This window comes from Xyrauchen texanus, chromosome 2 (assembly GCF_025860055.1).
Source record: "Xyrauchen texanus isolate HMW12.3.18 chromosome 2, RBS_HiC_50CHRs, whole genome shotgun sequence".
Classification (NCBI taxonomy): domain Eukaryota; kingdom Metazoa; phylum Chordata; class Actinopteri; order Cypriniformes; family Catostomidae; genus Xyrauchen; species Xyrauchen texanus.
Window position 1 is genome coordinate 7,863,006 of NC_068277.1, and position 17,485 is coordinate 7,880,490.

Genomic DNA, 17,485 nt, shown 5'->3' on the forward strand with positions numbered 1-17,485 from the left:
ATTTATTCTAAAGGAATTTAAATAAAATAATAATACAAAAGTGCGATTTTATTTATTTAATAAATGCACTGTACATTTAAAATAAATAAAACACACATTTTTAAACATGAATATTCAATTTTTCATAAAGTCATAAAGATTTAAATAATTCCGTAAGCAGTTAGTGATGCAAAATCATGTGTAAATATTTCTGATTAGATGCGGGTGATGTTTATTAGCATAAGGCTTTGTGTGACAGCAGCGGCTCCTTTGCCTTGGAAAGATGATGCTGAAGTGTCTTCCGAATTGCTGATATTTTTTAGCCCTACACCCTTCAACCCTCCGAAGCTCTCACTCTGGAGGGTAAACCCTCTGAAGTGATTAGGGCATAGGGATGAACCCTTCGGAATTGAACGCACCCATTGATGACTCATGAAACTCATTCTGTTTAATCTCATTACTAAAATCATGTATGCTATGAAAACATTTAGTCATTGTTGTGTTTGCAAGTGTAATTATTTCTTATGTACAATTATTATGTTTTATTTGTTTGGAGAGGCTTTTGGACACTTGGAAACCTTTTTGGACATTGGGATGAATTATTTATGTAATGTTATAACTTTTGAATGCTTTGTAGTATCAACACACATTTTTGTACTTTTTGTAAAGCAGTTTGTCCACAGATTTCTTACTCATACACTCAAACACAGTCTGATATACAATACAAGAAAATGTGGTTTTCCCTTGGAAGAATTGCCACCAGGATGTTATGGTTTTAGTAGATTTAGCGTATTGTTTTGCGGTTGCTACATGGTTGCCTAGGGTGTTTTCAGTGCTTGCTTACTGGCCTGATTATTAATGATGTTCTGGTCTATAGATATGGCCAGAATTAAATACTTAAAAGTTGATTGTAAATATCCCCATGGTGTCCATATTACAGGCCTATTTTAACAAGAGTCTACCCAAGTTAATTTCAACACTGAATGTTCTCAGAAAAGAGCTCTCACTTCTTGACATCTTCTTGAAAACCCTGCGGAAATAAAAACAGTTTAGACCAGCCTAAGCTGGTCAGGCTGGTCTGTTGGCTGGTTTATTGTCCGGTTTTAGTCAGCCAGACAGGATGATGGCAAACTTGGACAGGCTAAGAGACCAGCCAGACCATCTTAAACCAGCAAAACATCTTAGATTGGTTTAAGATTTTTCAGCAGGGAAATGCCTTTGAGAATACTGTAGGCAACGTTGTGTGTGGGGTTGATGTAAGAGGGACTGTCAATGAGTAATTGGGATTGTAAAACAGTAAAGGAAAACAACATTTGTTAGAAGGTTCTTGTTATCGCGTGGTGATAGAACGAGGCCTTCAATCCCTTCTTGACTTATCTGAATTTCTGAAAACATGCTTTCTGTACTAACACAAATGTGTCTGAGAGTGGCTGTACTGTGGGGATTAGCCACGGTAAACGGGCGAGTCAGGGAGGCAGAACAAGAGAGGAGAGTTAGATGAAAGGACACATGGGTGACTGGTGATTGCCTCATACTGGGGACTCTATGAAGTGTGACTTAAATCCCACAAACCTTAAGACACAATTTGCACAAAGAGAGTTGATGGTTGATGGTGTAAGGAAGAGTGGTTTTGGGGAGACTACATGAGGAGTGAAAATTTTTGTCTTTTTTTTTCCAGTTAATATCTTAACATCCTTGAAACAATATGCATTTACTTGAGAAGAGAGATCTATAACACTTTACAATAAGGTTATTTGTGTTAACGTTAGTAAATGCTTTAGGCATCAAACTAACAATATGTAAACATTTATTAATCTTGGTTAATGTTAATTTATGAAAATGCAACTGTGCATTGTTAGATAATGTTAGTTCATATATTGCATTACCTAATGTTAATATATACAGATTTATTTAAAGAAATGTGTTCGGCCTAGTATATGTTGAAATAAACGATTACCAGGGTTGGAGAGTAACAAAATACATGTAAAAGATTTACATATTTAAAATACAAAATATAAGTAACTGTATTCCATTACAGTTACAATTTAAATCATTGGTATTTAGAATACAGTTACATTCCAAAAGTATTTTGATCACTGAAGAGATTACTTTGCATTTTATTATCATTTGTTTCATTTAATATTTAGTCCTTTAGATGGAAAACGTTTATACATATAAATGATGCGATCCAAAGTGCATTTGAACAGCGGTGAAACACTTTCTTATGATGTGTTACATTCATACGAGCAGACAGAGAAGGACGTTTGAAGTAAGTTTGGTGCAGAAGAAATATAAATAATTCTTGTGTAAATTATTAGCTTTACGCTAAGCTAAAATGCTATTTTTAGCCATTTTACATGCACATGTTACCAGACACGATCATATTTACTTATCAAGAAAATTCACATTGGATCATAATTTATATTTTTCTAGTAAGATCTTTGATATTAGTGCAAAAAAAAATCTTTATACTAATTTTTTATTGTTTTCCTGTAAAAATATCTAAAATCCTTAAAACAAGATCAGTTTGATATATCTTGCTTTAGAAACATAATGGTGCATTCACATACAAAGCGAAGCGAGCATTTTGCGCGGCTCAATTACATACAGAGTCAATGGAAAATGCGAATAGATGCAAATTTAAGCGAATGACGTGACTTGAACACACGAAAACGCTTCATTCGCGTATTCGCACGTGTTGACATTTTTCAACTCGAGAGTGTCGCGGAAGCCTACCAGCATTGAGATTGTCCAGATATCACTGATGTACTGACATAGTAGCAGAAGAAATCTGGAAAAATTTATGAAAACATTGTTGTAGTGGTTTGTGGGCACCCGGAATTGTATGACACAACGTCATACATGTTCAGAGACCGGAAGAAAAAAGACATCGCTTGGAGGAAAGTGAGCGAGGAAAATATGTGCGTCTACTTGATTCCAGCTATTGGTTGTACTTTACTATGAACCAAGTTGTAGAAGCCCCTCCTCCTGTCCTTTACCATTACTTGCGCAAATGTGAGTTTAAACACAAATTTATAATCCAGCGGTCAGACTCGCGCGAGCAATGCAAGGTGAAAATTTTCTTTGCGTTGTATGTGAACGCACCATAAGATATTTTGGTTTTTCAGAGAATGCATTTTTACTATGTGTATTTTGTCTTACTGTACTGGCAGAGTTTTTATAGTCAAAACAAGTGAAAAAATCTGCCAGTGCTGAAGAAGTAATCCAAAGTATTTAGATTACATTACTGACCTTGAGTAATCCAATGGAATACATTACAAATTACATTTTACAGCATGTATTCTGTAATCTGTAGTAGTATACATTTCAAAAGTAACTCTCCCAACCCTGACAAATACCAACATTAATAAGTGCTTTAAAAGTTAAGTTCATTATATTGAAGGTTCTATAGATGACTAATGTTAATGAATACAACCTTATTTTAAAGTGTTAAGCCATGGTCACATTTACCTTTTCACAGCAAAATTCAGTTGGCGAAGAAGGTATGGGTGGATGTTGAGCATGTGTGAAAACGGCAAAAAACGTATTGCCAAGCTTCATATTTTTAATGCTGCACTTTGTATTCTGTGAGGGTGAAGTTTAAAAGAAACTCACCACTAAAATAATATCCTTGTCCATTGTGAATATTCAGTGTAGCTGGTTACAAAGCACCACCTACACAGAAGTCACTGCCAAACCAAGCATCTTCCTATTGGTCAACGCAGCAAATGAACCTGTCAAAATTTACCAAATTTGAACTCCTCGTGAGATGAAATTCTTCCCCACCAGAAGTCCATTGCGTGGATATACGTGGAGATGACTGTATTTTGCCTTTGGAAGTCTGCCGTGCAAAGGTAAATGTGGCCTTTATTGAGAAATCGAATAACATTTTGTGAGGTTTATAGTAAAAAAAAAATACAACTTCGCCAATGGGGTATTCAATTTTGTTTTGAATTAAGTTTCTTTTTCCTACCCCATTGGCAAATAGTTTTTTCTTTTTAATTGAACATGGCAGGCCACATTTTTAAAGAGAACCACAATGAAAGATAAATGGTAGATAGAAATATATTTTTGTCACATCTATATTTATGGTTGTGACTGGGCGTAGGGCGGGGCCGGGTCGTGATTCCGCACACCCGGACCCTAATCAGGATAATCAACCCTCTGAGAGGGATAAAGGCTGTGACTGGATGCTGCAGTGCGAGAGAGAGAAATTTACAGACAGCTGTCCGACACCTTTGTGTGTTTGTCTTTTTGTTTAGGTTTATTTGTCAAGCCAGTTCTCGCCTCCTCCTTTCCATGAATCCCTTTACAATGTTTTTGCCTCATTAATCTGAGAACGAGAATTATTAAAAAATAAACATTACATGTTATTATGAGTGCCAGTCCTTCTACATTCTGTGCATTATTATTTCTGGATTGGGCATTTGAATTCACAGAGTTTATTATAAAGAAGATCGTTTTTTCATATCACAATTTTCATGTTTAAAACCGATTTGGCGATAAATATCGGCAGCCGATAATTGGCGCATCCCTAGTTATAGATATTTTTACTAATGCAGAGTGCTCATTCCTAGTCTTATTGTGCATGATTAATCAATGCACATTGTTTTAAATGGAAAATTTATTATCTTCATAATTCATTTAAAAGTAGCAACTTGAGACGGTTTTCCTTTTCGGCTGACGTCACAAATCCCTCTTATTATTATGAACTGAAAACAGCACTTAATTTGTTAATACATATCCGAACAACAGGCAGCTGAAATTATAGGCCATTAACATTGTTAAGCAAGTCTGCCAATGGCCATCTCACAATCACTTTACGAGTCCGAGTTGGATTTTAAATGGTGTTCCATAGAAAGTGAAACAAGAGGACAGGATGGAGAACTAAATCGTATTTTTGTACCGGTATTGATAGCACAAAGAATAGAGCATCTTTAGTAGATCAATTATGAGTATATCCATCCACACAGAGATTTAAATGCAATGTTTTTAAAGTGATACTTCCATACCAGGGAAAACCCCCTATAATGGTGTGCTGGTTTTAGCTGGTCTCCCAACCTGATCAGCTGATTTTAGAAGGGCTTTGGACTGGTCGACCCTCTAAATGAGCTAAGCACCAGCTAGGCCAGACTGGCAGACCAACGTAACCCAGCTAAAACCACTAAACCATCTTAGGCTTCTTTATTGTTTTTCTCAGCAGAGTTCTTACATTGTGTATATGATTAGGGACTAGACAGGAATTTCAAATAACACTGTGCATGAGTCTAAACATATAGCACCTCGTGAGCTCCCTTTTGAGTGTATAGGCAAAAAAAAGTGTTTTTCTAATGACAATACCCAATAAGTGCTTTATTGACTGTGAAGTCATATCAACTGCTCTGATTCCCTGGCACTCGCTGCATCCCCATTTCTGAGGCTGGGATCCTCTCAGCTGATAGGCCCATGATGAGTCACTGGACAGAGATGTGAGAGAGATAATGACAGGCTTGGAGACACTCGGGCTGCCCTGTGGGAGTGTAACCACAGGCTGGATTCACTGAGGGATAAACACTGAAGACGGGCACAAAGAGACTGGTGGGAGGGAGGGAAAGGCAGAGAGTGTTTAAAAGAGAAACTGAGAGAAAGAAAGTGAGATTTTACTGTTTGCATCCATGTATGTATAGTCTCACATAGAATCAGCATCAGGTCAGGCTAACATTGCAGCTTGTTCTGGCTAAGAACTGCCTAGAAGTCTGATTGACATCCATCCATCCGTCCGTCCATCCATCCAATTTTTTGTTCATTCGTTCAATTCATTCTATCTATTGTTCTGTCTGTCTGTATATTGTCTGTCTTTCTGTCTATCTGTCTGTCTGTCATTTTATCTATCTGTCTGTCTTTCTCTCCTTCCATCATTCTATCCATCCCATCCATCATCCATCCATCCATCCATCCATCCATCCATCCATCCCTGTTGTTTATCTGTCTGTCTGTCTTTGCATCGTTCTGTCTGTCTGTCCGTCCATCTGTCATCTTTCTATCTGTCTGCCTTAGACAGACAGACAGACAGACAATCTATCTATCAGTTCAATGCAAATCAAAATGACTTTATTGGCATGATTGTAATTAATACAATAGTCTATCTATCTATCTCTCTGTCTGTCTATCTATCTTTAGGTGTATATGTGTATCGGTTGTAACAGTTGAAATTTGGTACTGCCCCTTTATCAAATCACTTTATTGTCACACGACCATGTACACAAGTGCAACAGTGGGTGAAAGTCTTGTGTGCCGTTCCGATCAACATAGCAGTCATGACAGTGACTAGACATATACCAATTACAATAAACAACATATTTACACAACACAATTTACATATCAAATGTACACAGAAGTACACAACATATATATATATATATATATATATATATATATATATATATATATATATACAATAGTTGTATTTTGAAGAGAATATAATTTATGACAGTCCAGTGTGAGATATAACATTAATAAAGTGCAGTGCTGATGTATATTGATCGTGAGAGATCAAGTGTTCAAAAGTCTTGATTGCTTGGGGGAAGAAGCTGTCATGTAGTCGGCTGGTGCGGGTCCTGATGCAGTGAGAGCAGCCCATGGCTCGGGTGGCTGGAGTCTCTGATGATCCTCCGAGCTTTTTTCACACACCGCCTGGTATATATGTCCTGGAGGGAGGGAACCTCACCACCGATGATGTGTCTGGCAGTTCACACCACCCTTTGCAGGGCTTTGCGGTTGTGGGCGGTGCTATTGCCGTACCAGGCGGTGATGCAGCCAGTCAGGATGCTCTCTACAGTACTGGTGTAGAACCGTGTGAGGATGTGGTGGTTCATTCCAAACTTCCTCAGCCGTCTCAGGAAGAAGAGGCAAAGGGCACTTTAAGGGCGCTACGCTCTTTATAGACTGTGCACATTGCATGTCTGCAGGCACTATAATTTATTTACATTTCTGTTTCTCATGTGTTTTGTTTTATTTTATCATAGTAACACTGTTGACTGTGGAGTAATTGTTATCTATGACCTATTTTTGAGACTGGCGGTGGTTTGCAAATAATCCACCACCCATGGAATGGCAGCCACGTTGTGAGTCTGCTTTTACCCTGCTGCAAATAATTGGATGAGCTATTCCCATTAAAAAGTGTGTTACACAGTCTATATATGTCAACTTTTTACACGTACACTACAAAAATGATCTTTTAGTACCTGTGGAATGACAATAAATAGCTTAGTTGAAGTAAAGCTAGTCAGTCAGATTGGAGCTTGACATTTTGAGAATATTTTTTTACATTTTTGTGTGCAACATGCACTAGGTTGTCCATGAATGGTCTGTGTGTGGGCATTCTGAGGCTGAAACAACTGAAGGAAAGAAAACTACAGAGTTGTAATGCACTGTACATGCTGTCAGTGTGTTTAAGTTTAATTGTCAGAAGTTTGACTTCACTGTTAATGTATACCGAGCATGCAGCGTTCGGTGTAGCAGGGTTTATTTAGCCACAAGTGTGGCAGCTGTTTTTTGTCACTGGAGCATATGAACTTTGTGGCTGCCTCTCTTTCTGTCTATATTAATTTTTACACTTTTTACTCAGCCCAAGGTACCAGAACCCCTCTAAAACCAAAAATCAGACCAGCCTTACTAGGCTTGGAGACCACCTAAGACCAGCAAACCAGCTTAGACCGATTTAAGCTGTTTTTCCAGCAGTAAATTCTCTCTGTGTCTCATCTCTTTGGGAATGACTGTGGCCTTTCCATGCACTCAATAGCTAATGACATAACCAGGACTAAATGTAGCGCCATTTGGCAGTACATTCAAACCTCTAACGAGTGCACATTACGCAGGTTGTGGCTTTGGGCTATATAGTTATGTGCTAATCAAAATATCGGTTTGCCATTGAAAGCGCTAACAAAACAAATAAAGGTATGAAGACAGTCCGTATGTAAGCCCAGCAAAGAAAAACATGCATTCAGTCTTATTGTAAAGATGAAGCTATTTAATGTTTTTATAAGTATGTGGCGCAGTCACGATGCAGCCCTATTCAGAGAGGATTATTCAGTCACAGAAGAGGATAATTCAGACACACCTGCACATCATAGTGCTTTATTTTCATTTGCTTTACAAAGCGTCCAGTGTACATTTGGTGCTCAAAATGCACAATGAATAGTCCAATGAATAGTTCTCATTTCGAAAGTGTTAATGGTGTTTTGTTTATGTGGATGGCTGCAGTTTAGTTTCTTAGTAAGCACTACCAATGGCAAGGTCATGGGTTCAAGTTCCAAGAAACATAAATGCTAGCAAATTTACAGTATAGCTTGAATACACTGTAAGCTACTACCAAATGCATACTTTTAAGTTATGAAGGTTGGTTTTAAATGATTTCCCAGCGGTGTATCACACATCTCTTGCTGGTGGCATCATATGTAGTGTGTCACTACCCTGATTCGTGTCTTGGCACAGCATTAGTTGCTTCTCTGTTCGGAGTCACAGCCATAGAACTGAACAGTTAAGGGTGGAGAGCCTGCCAGAATCTTCTGAGCTGTTGACAAGGCGGCCTTTCATCTGCCTCTGCAGTATCTTATGGCAGCATCAATCACTGGCTGGCTGCTCTCAGGCAGGTTGGGTCAGCGCCACCGGTAGTTTGGTGTTAGATTTCTGTTGATGGATGCCAGTAGTTTGGCCTTAGAGTTGCACACTGGATATACATCACAACATATGCAGCGTGAGCTGTTAGGCCTAACCTGCCTGCAGTCAGAAGCTTGTGCACAGTAATTCTGGGTTATTTGAGGCAACTCCACACATAGCCTGAAAGATTACTGCTCCCTAAACACTCCTAATGCACTGCTGGCCCTGAATGAGATATAACATGTGTCCACCGTACACAAGTTTTTTGAGATTGGCGTGCATTCTTCATCAATAGTGGGCTTTTTGAAGTAATTGCACATCTTAAGAGGTGCATGAATGACTTTGTGAAATTGTGAACTAATTAAAAGCTCTTTCTGGGGAATTGTCAGACTATTGTATAATGCATTTTAATGAATGCACATTCACCTGCCTCTGAGACTCAGTGGTGCTACATGTGGCCCAGAAAAATATGGATAAATTCTAATCAAGAGGACCTGCTCGACTGAATGATGGTAGAACACAGATGAATATTTATTATTATTTATTGTTTTTTTTGTTGCTGTTGAAACATTCCCATCTGTAAGCTAGTGTTTATTTCAATAACACAATTTATTGAGTTTCAGACCAATTACATTTTAGTTAGCCAAAACAATTATATATCAATATATTGGGATTCTTTTTCCCACAGTATTGCAATGATACGCTGCAAATAATATATACTGATGAGCTAAAATATTGTGAACGAACACAGGTGAAGCAAATAACGTTAATCATCTCCTAACAAGGCCACATGTCAAGGTCTGGGTAGAACGATCAGTTCTCGTAGTGTGTGTGTTGAATGCAGGATAAATGGGCAGGAATAAAGACCTGAGTGACTTTGACAAAGGCCAAATTGTTATGGCCAGATAGGTCTGAGCATTTCTGAAACGGCAAGGCTTGTGTTCAGCAGTGGTGAGTACCTACCGAAGTGGTCCGAGGAGGGACAAACCACAAACCAGCGACAGGGTGTTGGGTGCCCAAGGCTCATCGATGCGTGAGGGCAACGAAAGGCTATCCCATCTAGTCCGATCCAACAGAAGGTCTACTGTAGCGCAAGTCACAGAAAAAATGTATGATGGTTACAGGAGGAATGTGTCACAGCACACAGTGCATCGCACCCTGCTGTGTATGGGGCTGCGTAGCCGCAAACCAGTCAGAGTGCCCATGATGACCCCTGGTCTCCATCGAAAGCGCCTACAATGGGCACGCAAGTGTCGGAACTGGTCCTTATAGCAGTGGAAGGAGGTTGTCTGGTCCGATGAGTCCCTTTTTCTTTTACGTCTCGTGGACAGCCAAGTACGTGTCCACCATTTACCTGGGGAAGTGATGGCACCAGGATGCACTGTGGGAATATGACAAGCCGGTGGCGGAAGTGTGATTCTCTGGGCAATGTTCTGCTGGTAAACACTGGGTCTGGCCATTTATGTGGATGTCAATTTGACACGTGCCACATACCTAAACATCGTTGCAGACCAGGTACACCCCTTCATGGCAATGATATTCCCTGATGGCTGTGGCCTCTTTCAGCAGGATAATGCGCTCTGCCGCATTGTTCAGGAATGCTTTGAGGAACATGATGAAGAGTTCAAGGTGTTTCCCCTGGCCTGCAAATTCCCCAGATCTCAATCCGATTGAGCATCTGTGGGATGTGCTGGACCAACAAGTCCGATCTACGGCAGCTCCACCTCGCAATTTACAGGACTTGAAGGAGCTGCTGTTAATGCCTTGGTGTCAGATCCTACAGGACACCTTTAGGGGACTTGTAGAGTCCACGCCTTAGCGGGTCCGCACTGTTTTGAACAACAGCATAAAAAAAGAAGACAGTTTTTGCACTAGTATGATTGGGTCAAGTGCTCCCGAAAGAGATGCGTCTTTAGACGTTTCTTGAAGGTGGCTAGAGAATTAGCTGCTTGGATGGTCATCCCACCAGCGAGGAACAGATGAAGTGAAGGTCCAGGAAAGTGATTTTGTGCCTCTGTGAGATGGTACCTTGAGACAACACTCACCCACTGATCTTAAGCTTCTGGAGGACACATAGATTTGTAGTAGCAATTGTAGATAGGGGGTGCGGAGCCAATAGTTGTTCTATAGGCAAGCATCGATGCCTTGAATTTGATGCAAAAACGAATTGGCAGCTAGTGCACTGTGATGAAAAGAGGTGTGTCTGCGCTCTCTTGGGCTCGTTAAAGACCAATCGTGCCACTGCGTTCTGAATCATTTGCAGAGGTTTGATTGTACATGCAGGATGTCCTACCAAAATAGTATAATAGTAGTCCAGTCTAGATATAACAAGAGCCTAGACAAGGAGTTGTTGTGTAGCATGCTCAGATAGGAAGGGTCTGATCTTTAAATGTAGTAAATGGTCTGCACTTATATAGTGCCTTTTTAACCTTAACGGTATTCAAAGCGCTTCACACTGTGATGCATTCACCCATTCATACACCAATAGCGGCAAAGCTGCCATGCAAGGCGCTAGCCTGCCATTGGGAGCAACTTGGGGTTCAGTGTCTTGCCCAAGGACACTTCGGCATGTGGAGTCATGTGGGCTGGGATTCGAACCGCCAACCCTGCGATTGGTGGCCGACTTGATGGCAGTGGCCTCTTTCAGCAGGATAATGCGCTCTGCCGCATTGTTCAGGAATGGTTTGAGGCGCAAACCCTGCGATTGGTGGCCGACCTGCTCTACCAACTGAGCCACAGCCGCTCTAGTCTGTGAAGTCTGTGAAGTTCAGCTGATTGTCAAACGTTATCCAAAGATTTCTGACTGTGCTAGATGATGTAATTGTTGATGAGTCTAGTTGAATGGAAAAGTTATCATGAACTGCTTAAAAATATCAAAAAAAGTTTCTAAACATCCTTTAAAAAAAGATAAATTCATCTGATAGGTAAAACTCAAATTTATATCCTTTTGAAAATGATTTGTTTTCGGTGGAGGATAACACCGTTCTAATATGTATTGGAGGCGTAAATGTAACGAAATCAATGCATTTTCAAAAACAAAAAACATATTTGTGTGGATTTGGCCTTAGATATGCAGGAATGGTGCAACTATGGAAAACATTGATGTTAGGAAATGAGTGAAAACTGATTAGTGTGGATGTGAATTTTGAGTAATCAAGTCAAACATTGGCAAATGTTTAACCACCATTATTTTGTTAGTAGACTATGTAGAAAGTGTCAGCGTTTCCCTCGCATTAAAGTTAATAATGTCCCATGACTAGAGATACATACTGAGATCACAAGACAGCTATGGCTGAGTGGCATTGATGGGTGGAACTTTAGCTTTAACACTCTCAAAAGAGAATGAGTAATCACATCAGAGCCCATTAAAGACAAACCTGAAGACTCGAGCACGTCTCTCTGGTGGAAAAGCAGTGGGCCTGTGGGTTTCATTGCGGCCCAAGAGGACAAAGACCCTCTTCATGAGATCTGCTGATTTTGGAAGCTGTTGTGTGGTGGTTTGTACATATATAGATTGTTTGACAGTGACATTAGCGAAGGGAATAGTGACTAGCTCTGCTTAATGTGTGCGAAAGTACTTAAAGTACCCATGAAATCAGAGTTTGGTGGCTTTTTGTCCATTTCTATTAGCTTTGAAGTCATTTACATGCTTGTGTACTCCTAAAAGTTGACAAATTAACTTTTAGCGTAAATACACAAACATTTAATTTTGATAGACATTCCTGTCACTGAGACATTGAGCCTTGGTGCTCATGCGGATGAAGCGAGTTTAAGTTTGGTTCACAAGTTTTGGCAAAATGGCCAAAAAAAAAAGATCACTTAAAGGAATAGTTCACCAATAAATGAAAATGTTTTCATCATTTAGTCACCCTCATGCCGTCTCAGATGAGTATGATGCCAAAACTTTGAGGTTAAATAAAGCACATAAAGGCAGCATAAAAGTAAGCCATACGACTACGGTGGTTTAATCCATAGTTGTTTCTCATAGTGCATTCTTTTGTGTTCTTACGTTCTCGTGGACTCGTTTGATGTCATCATCCATTGCCGAAGTTCGATTTCCAATACGCGAGAACGCAAGTACAGAGAATGTGTTCTTGATGAGGCCGAATATCAAGGAGTGCATGCCTTATGGGCAAGAACCCAGTACTACGGTGGCAGACGAAGGACATTTGTTGTTGTGTTTTACCTCATAAGTTTCCCGCTATAAGCTCACGAAAGTCTGACGGCTCGTGAAGGTCATTATTCTCTGTCAACGTTTGTTGTTTTGTTGGCCATCATTTTAATGTAGTAATACATAAAACACATGAAGGAAACGATTATTAAAATACTTCAAAATCCTGTAAAACCTCACTGGTGTGATGATAATAATGCTGTCACTGATGTGATAACGCCAGTAGTTCTATCACTGATTTAAAATGTGTTTTGACGATTAATTGCGCAACAGGAAGATCGCAGCAGATCTCAATTGTCGCAAAGATGCATTCTACGTCCTCCTGTTCTTTTCGAGTTTCTTCTTTCAAGGTAGCCTGGCAAGACCAGTCTCCATGAGTCCTTTCTTTGCATTCTTAGAATTGAGAAACACCCCATGTCAGACCAAAATATATCTCCTTTTTCACTGTAAATCTTGCCATTGCGGTCTCTTGGCACGATCATTATTTCGAGCTGGTCGATTATACATTGTTGTGCTTGATGCATGTGCAGAGTGCTAAATAGCGATAGGAAATCACTAAGGAGACTGCTGATGTGAAGATTTATATTGAAAAAGGTGTTGCATTTTGGTCTGCTCTCACCCAAAACAGAGATCGCTTCAGAAGACATGGATTAAACCACTAGAATCTTATGGATTACTTTTGCTGCCTTTATATGCTTTTTGAAGCTTCCAGTTTTAGTCACCATTCACTTGCATTGTGTGGACCGACAGAACAGAGATATTCTTCTAAAAATCTTCATTTGTGTTCTGCAGAAGAAAGAAGATCATATATATGTGGGATTGCATGAAGGTAAATAAATGAAAGAATGATGAGTTTTTCCTTTAAGAGCACACGTTCGTTAATTTCCAAGCAAACAGTTTTGAACGCAGCAGGTGTTTCAGGTTTCTGCACAGCTTAGACTTATAGACAGGCAGAGAATTGAAAATAAGGAATTTTCCGTGTGAGAATGCTGGTATTAATGTGCTGCTGTTTAAAGCCAATCGATGGCTAGCAGATCAGGTTGAGACTCTGATATCTCTGGATCACTCTGTTCTCAGGGCCAGATGCAAGCCAGCTCTTCTCTCTCTCTCTCTCTGCAGCCACTCGCTTCTCCTCTGTAAGCTATTGATTCCTCACCCAGTCCGCCAAGCTTCACCAGCTATTTGCTACATTGAAAATAGCTATTTGCTCCACCCAACCCCCAAACTGAAGGTCGAGAAAAATAAAGCATAGAAAATCAAGAATTGTCCTGGGTCCATGTAACACTTTACAGTTCAGTTTTCAGACCATACCAATCCAAATGCAAAAACAGAACAACGGTATGAAACTTACTTTATTCTATTTTATTATTTATTTACTTCCGGTGACTGCATGAATTGATAATTGACCTTTCTTCAATTTTACTTTTTCTAAATTGTAACTTCAGAAATATTTTTTTCATAAATGACTTCTCACAAATGTTCTATCATTTTTTATTTTATTTTTTGTCTTGACATTTTTGCTGTGGGCTATATCATTAGCATGGGGGTGTGGGTTGGGGAACAGACTGCTTTTTACTGCATGGACATTGAGTAGTTTAAAAGGCTTGCCCAGGGGTTGGCTGCCACCATTGGCACGTGGAGAAGAAATTATTGGTGTGCGGGCAATAGCAAGAGAGCGGACAAACTATTTGTGCGACCCACAGAGCGCCAAGAGCGTTTCTACACTTTAATTGGTTTATGCAATATAAAAGTTTCGGCTTGTTAATATTTTCTTATGCATTAATGCCTTTATTCTGTGCTTAGGCCTACTTGCAATTTACCAGGTTATTTTCTCCTTGTACGATATGTATTCCTAATTGGAAGAAAACTGCCTCATGGTGGCTGGCTGAGTGCCCGCTGCTTTTGAACACACTTGATTTTTGCCACTCGTTCACTCTCACTCCAAAGAATTACTTGAATCTATTCATGATCCAATCAATTTCAGTAGGATAAAGCGAGTTGCAAACACTATTTAATGTTGACTTTAACGCGATGACATAAAAGTTGTGCTCTCTCTTTTACCACTGTTCTGAGGAAGCATTACCTTTTCTAGGTGACATTATTAGGTGCATTAGTGCTTTTTTATGGAATTTCCTTGCCATACGGTGGTCGAATTACTAGTTGGCAGAAAATTACCACTCTTACTGGTTGGTCAGTCCAGGCAGCCTCTATTGCATTGAATAGCCCTGAATTATAAGATTATCATTCCAAAAAATGGGGGAAGGAAGTGGCAGGTAGTTGGACACAGCCAGCAAGAGATCAAACCCTTATCATCCACTCAACTGTGTGGAGAGAACGATGCAAAGCCGAATCTTTTATACTTGCACAATGCACTTAAAGTGTAGAGATTTGCTTAATGGGTCGTGCGGATAGTTTGTCCACTTATTTACTTTTTCCTGCATGCCTATAATTACCCCTCCACTTGCACGCCTGTCTTATTTTGCTGAGCTCTGGGCTAGCCTTTTAACTAGTCATTAACATGCATGTAGTAATAAGCAGTCCGTTTTCCAACCCACACCCCCGTACTAATGGTATAGCCAACAGCGCAAACTGCAAAACACAAACATGGAAAAACAGAAGATTGGTGATACAAGTCATTTATTCCAAAAATTATTTCTGTAGTCATCATTTAGAAAAATTGAAAAGCTGAAAAGGAGAGAAAAATTGAATTATCAGTTCATATAGTAATTGGTATATTTGAATAGAAATTTCAAACTGTTTTTCTGTTTTTGCATTTGGCTTGATATGGTCTGAAAACTGGACTGTGAAGCATTGCAAGGACCCTTCTGCAGACCCAAAAATAATTTTCACATTTTTTACACACATTGTTATAGTAAGAAAATCAAATCATATTGGAAATATAAGGTTAATATTGCTACAAACATTGTTGGGTAGATTACTTCTAAAATGTAATCTGGTATTTATTACAAATTACACACCATTGTAATCAGTAATGTGATATTTATATTACACCTCTAGATTATTTTATCTGATTACTTTTGGAATATGTATTGCATGTTTTGATAAATCCCATTTTAATTGTTTTAAGGACCAGTTTTCACTCCTTTCATTAAACATACGTTTTTTGACATCATTTTAATTTTAAAAGTAAGTTTTTACTTTCACATTTTTTTTGTCAGTCCCTAAAAATTATTTCAGTTTATGTGAAAACTGCAACCCTGTTATCCATTTTTTTGTTTATTATTTATTTGTTTTTGTTTTTATATTTTATGTAATTATTTATTTTATTTATTATATACATTTTGATTATATTAATGTTATACATTTTGATTAATAATCAAAATTGCAAATCTCACATACAAAAAAAATCGAATGGGTAATTTAGTATTTAATTTTATATCTTGATGTAAACAAACAAGGTTTAAAGGTTAAGCACCTTTCCTTTATTTACATAATTAAAATTTTAAACTAAATTTGTTTACTTTCAAAAAACATTTTTCAGTCCCTGAAATTATCTTAATTTAGGCCAAAATTGTAACCTTGTTATTTTATTTTTTAATAGTTTTTTTATTTACTATATATATTTTGTTTATATACATTTTATACATTTTGATTAACAATCACACAGGGTTTTAGACTATAATTTGTTTTATTTTTATTTTTTGTGAAAGTGTTGAAAAAATTGCAGATGTCAAATGGAACGGGTCATTTAGTATTTAATTTAACATCCTGAGGTGGACAAACAATATTTTTGAAGGTTAAGCATCTTGTTGAAAAGAAAAGTGTTACCTTGACTATTAAGAGTTTAAAAAAATATTTTGTACCCATAAGTACCCTCATCGAGAGTGCCTTGTATTCAAAGCAACCTACAATACACTTATTACAGGGACAATCCCTCTGGAGCAGAGTTGGGTAAAAATGTCAAGGGCACAATGCTGACAGTTCATGTTTTGCCCCTGGTGGGGATTGAACCAGAGACCTTTTGATTACCAACTCTGACCTTTAACCGCTACACCACATGTCCACAGTTTTGACGCTACCTTTGCAAGTATTGCTGGTATCGGATTAGTGTTCAGCTTTTGGTTTGTGAGCCAAGTATATGTTTGACTTCCTGCAGGGAGAATATTGACAGTGTCTTTGTGTCCTCTCTTCACAGTAAGGGCCGTTTTGAGTTGCTCGGTGGGGGGAGTCTGCAGATCTTCAATCTGACTGAGGAAGACGCTGGTGTGTACAGCTGCCTGGCAGACAACGTCAATTCATCCATTGAAGCCCAGGCTGAACTCACGCTGAAAGGTAAGATTAAACCTCACTGCTGAAGGACTTGGTCAACATGAATTCAAAATTGACTCGATGTACTTTCATAATACACATTCCTGGTCTTATTGTGCATGATTCACAATATGACTCACATTCAGGTATGGCTCCATTATGGTATGAAACGCCCACTTTTCACGATCCAGTTAATTCCATATAGCTATAACGAGTTGCGAAACACTGTTTAATGTTGACATTAACACGATTACACACTTAAAAGCTGTGCTCTCACTTTTAGTGATGTACAGAGGAAGCGTTATATTTTCTAGGTGACATTATGTTCAGTAATTCAATTTCAAGCTTTAAACATGCTTAAAACATGCTTACAGCAGCATGTATAGTATTCTTGTACTTGCCCGAGCTGTTGCATTCATGTTGGACTAA

The 17,485-nt window shown here is 38.7% G+C and overlaps 1 protein-coding gene across 2 annotated transcripts in view; it reads left to right on the forward strand.

The window, feature by feature from the left end:
• LOC127659114 (neogenin-like) overlaps positions 1–17,485 on the forward strand; it is a 238,636-nt gene that overhangs the window by 132,636 nt on the left and 88,515 nt on the right. For both annotated transcript variants that reach the window (XM_052148772.1, XM_052148781.1), the window contains exon 5: positions 16,944–17,080. In XM_052148772.1, the coding sequence (XP_052004732.1) occupies positions 16,944–17,080 (137 nt within the window). The remainder of the gene's footprint in view (positions 1–16,943; positions 17,081–17,485) is intronic.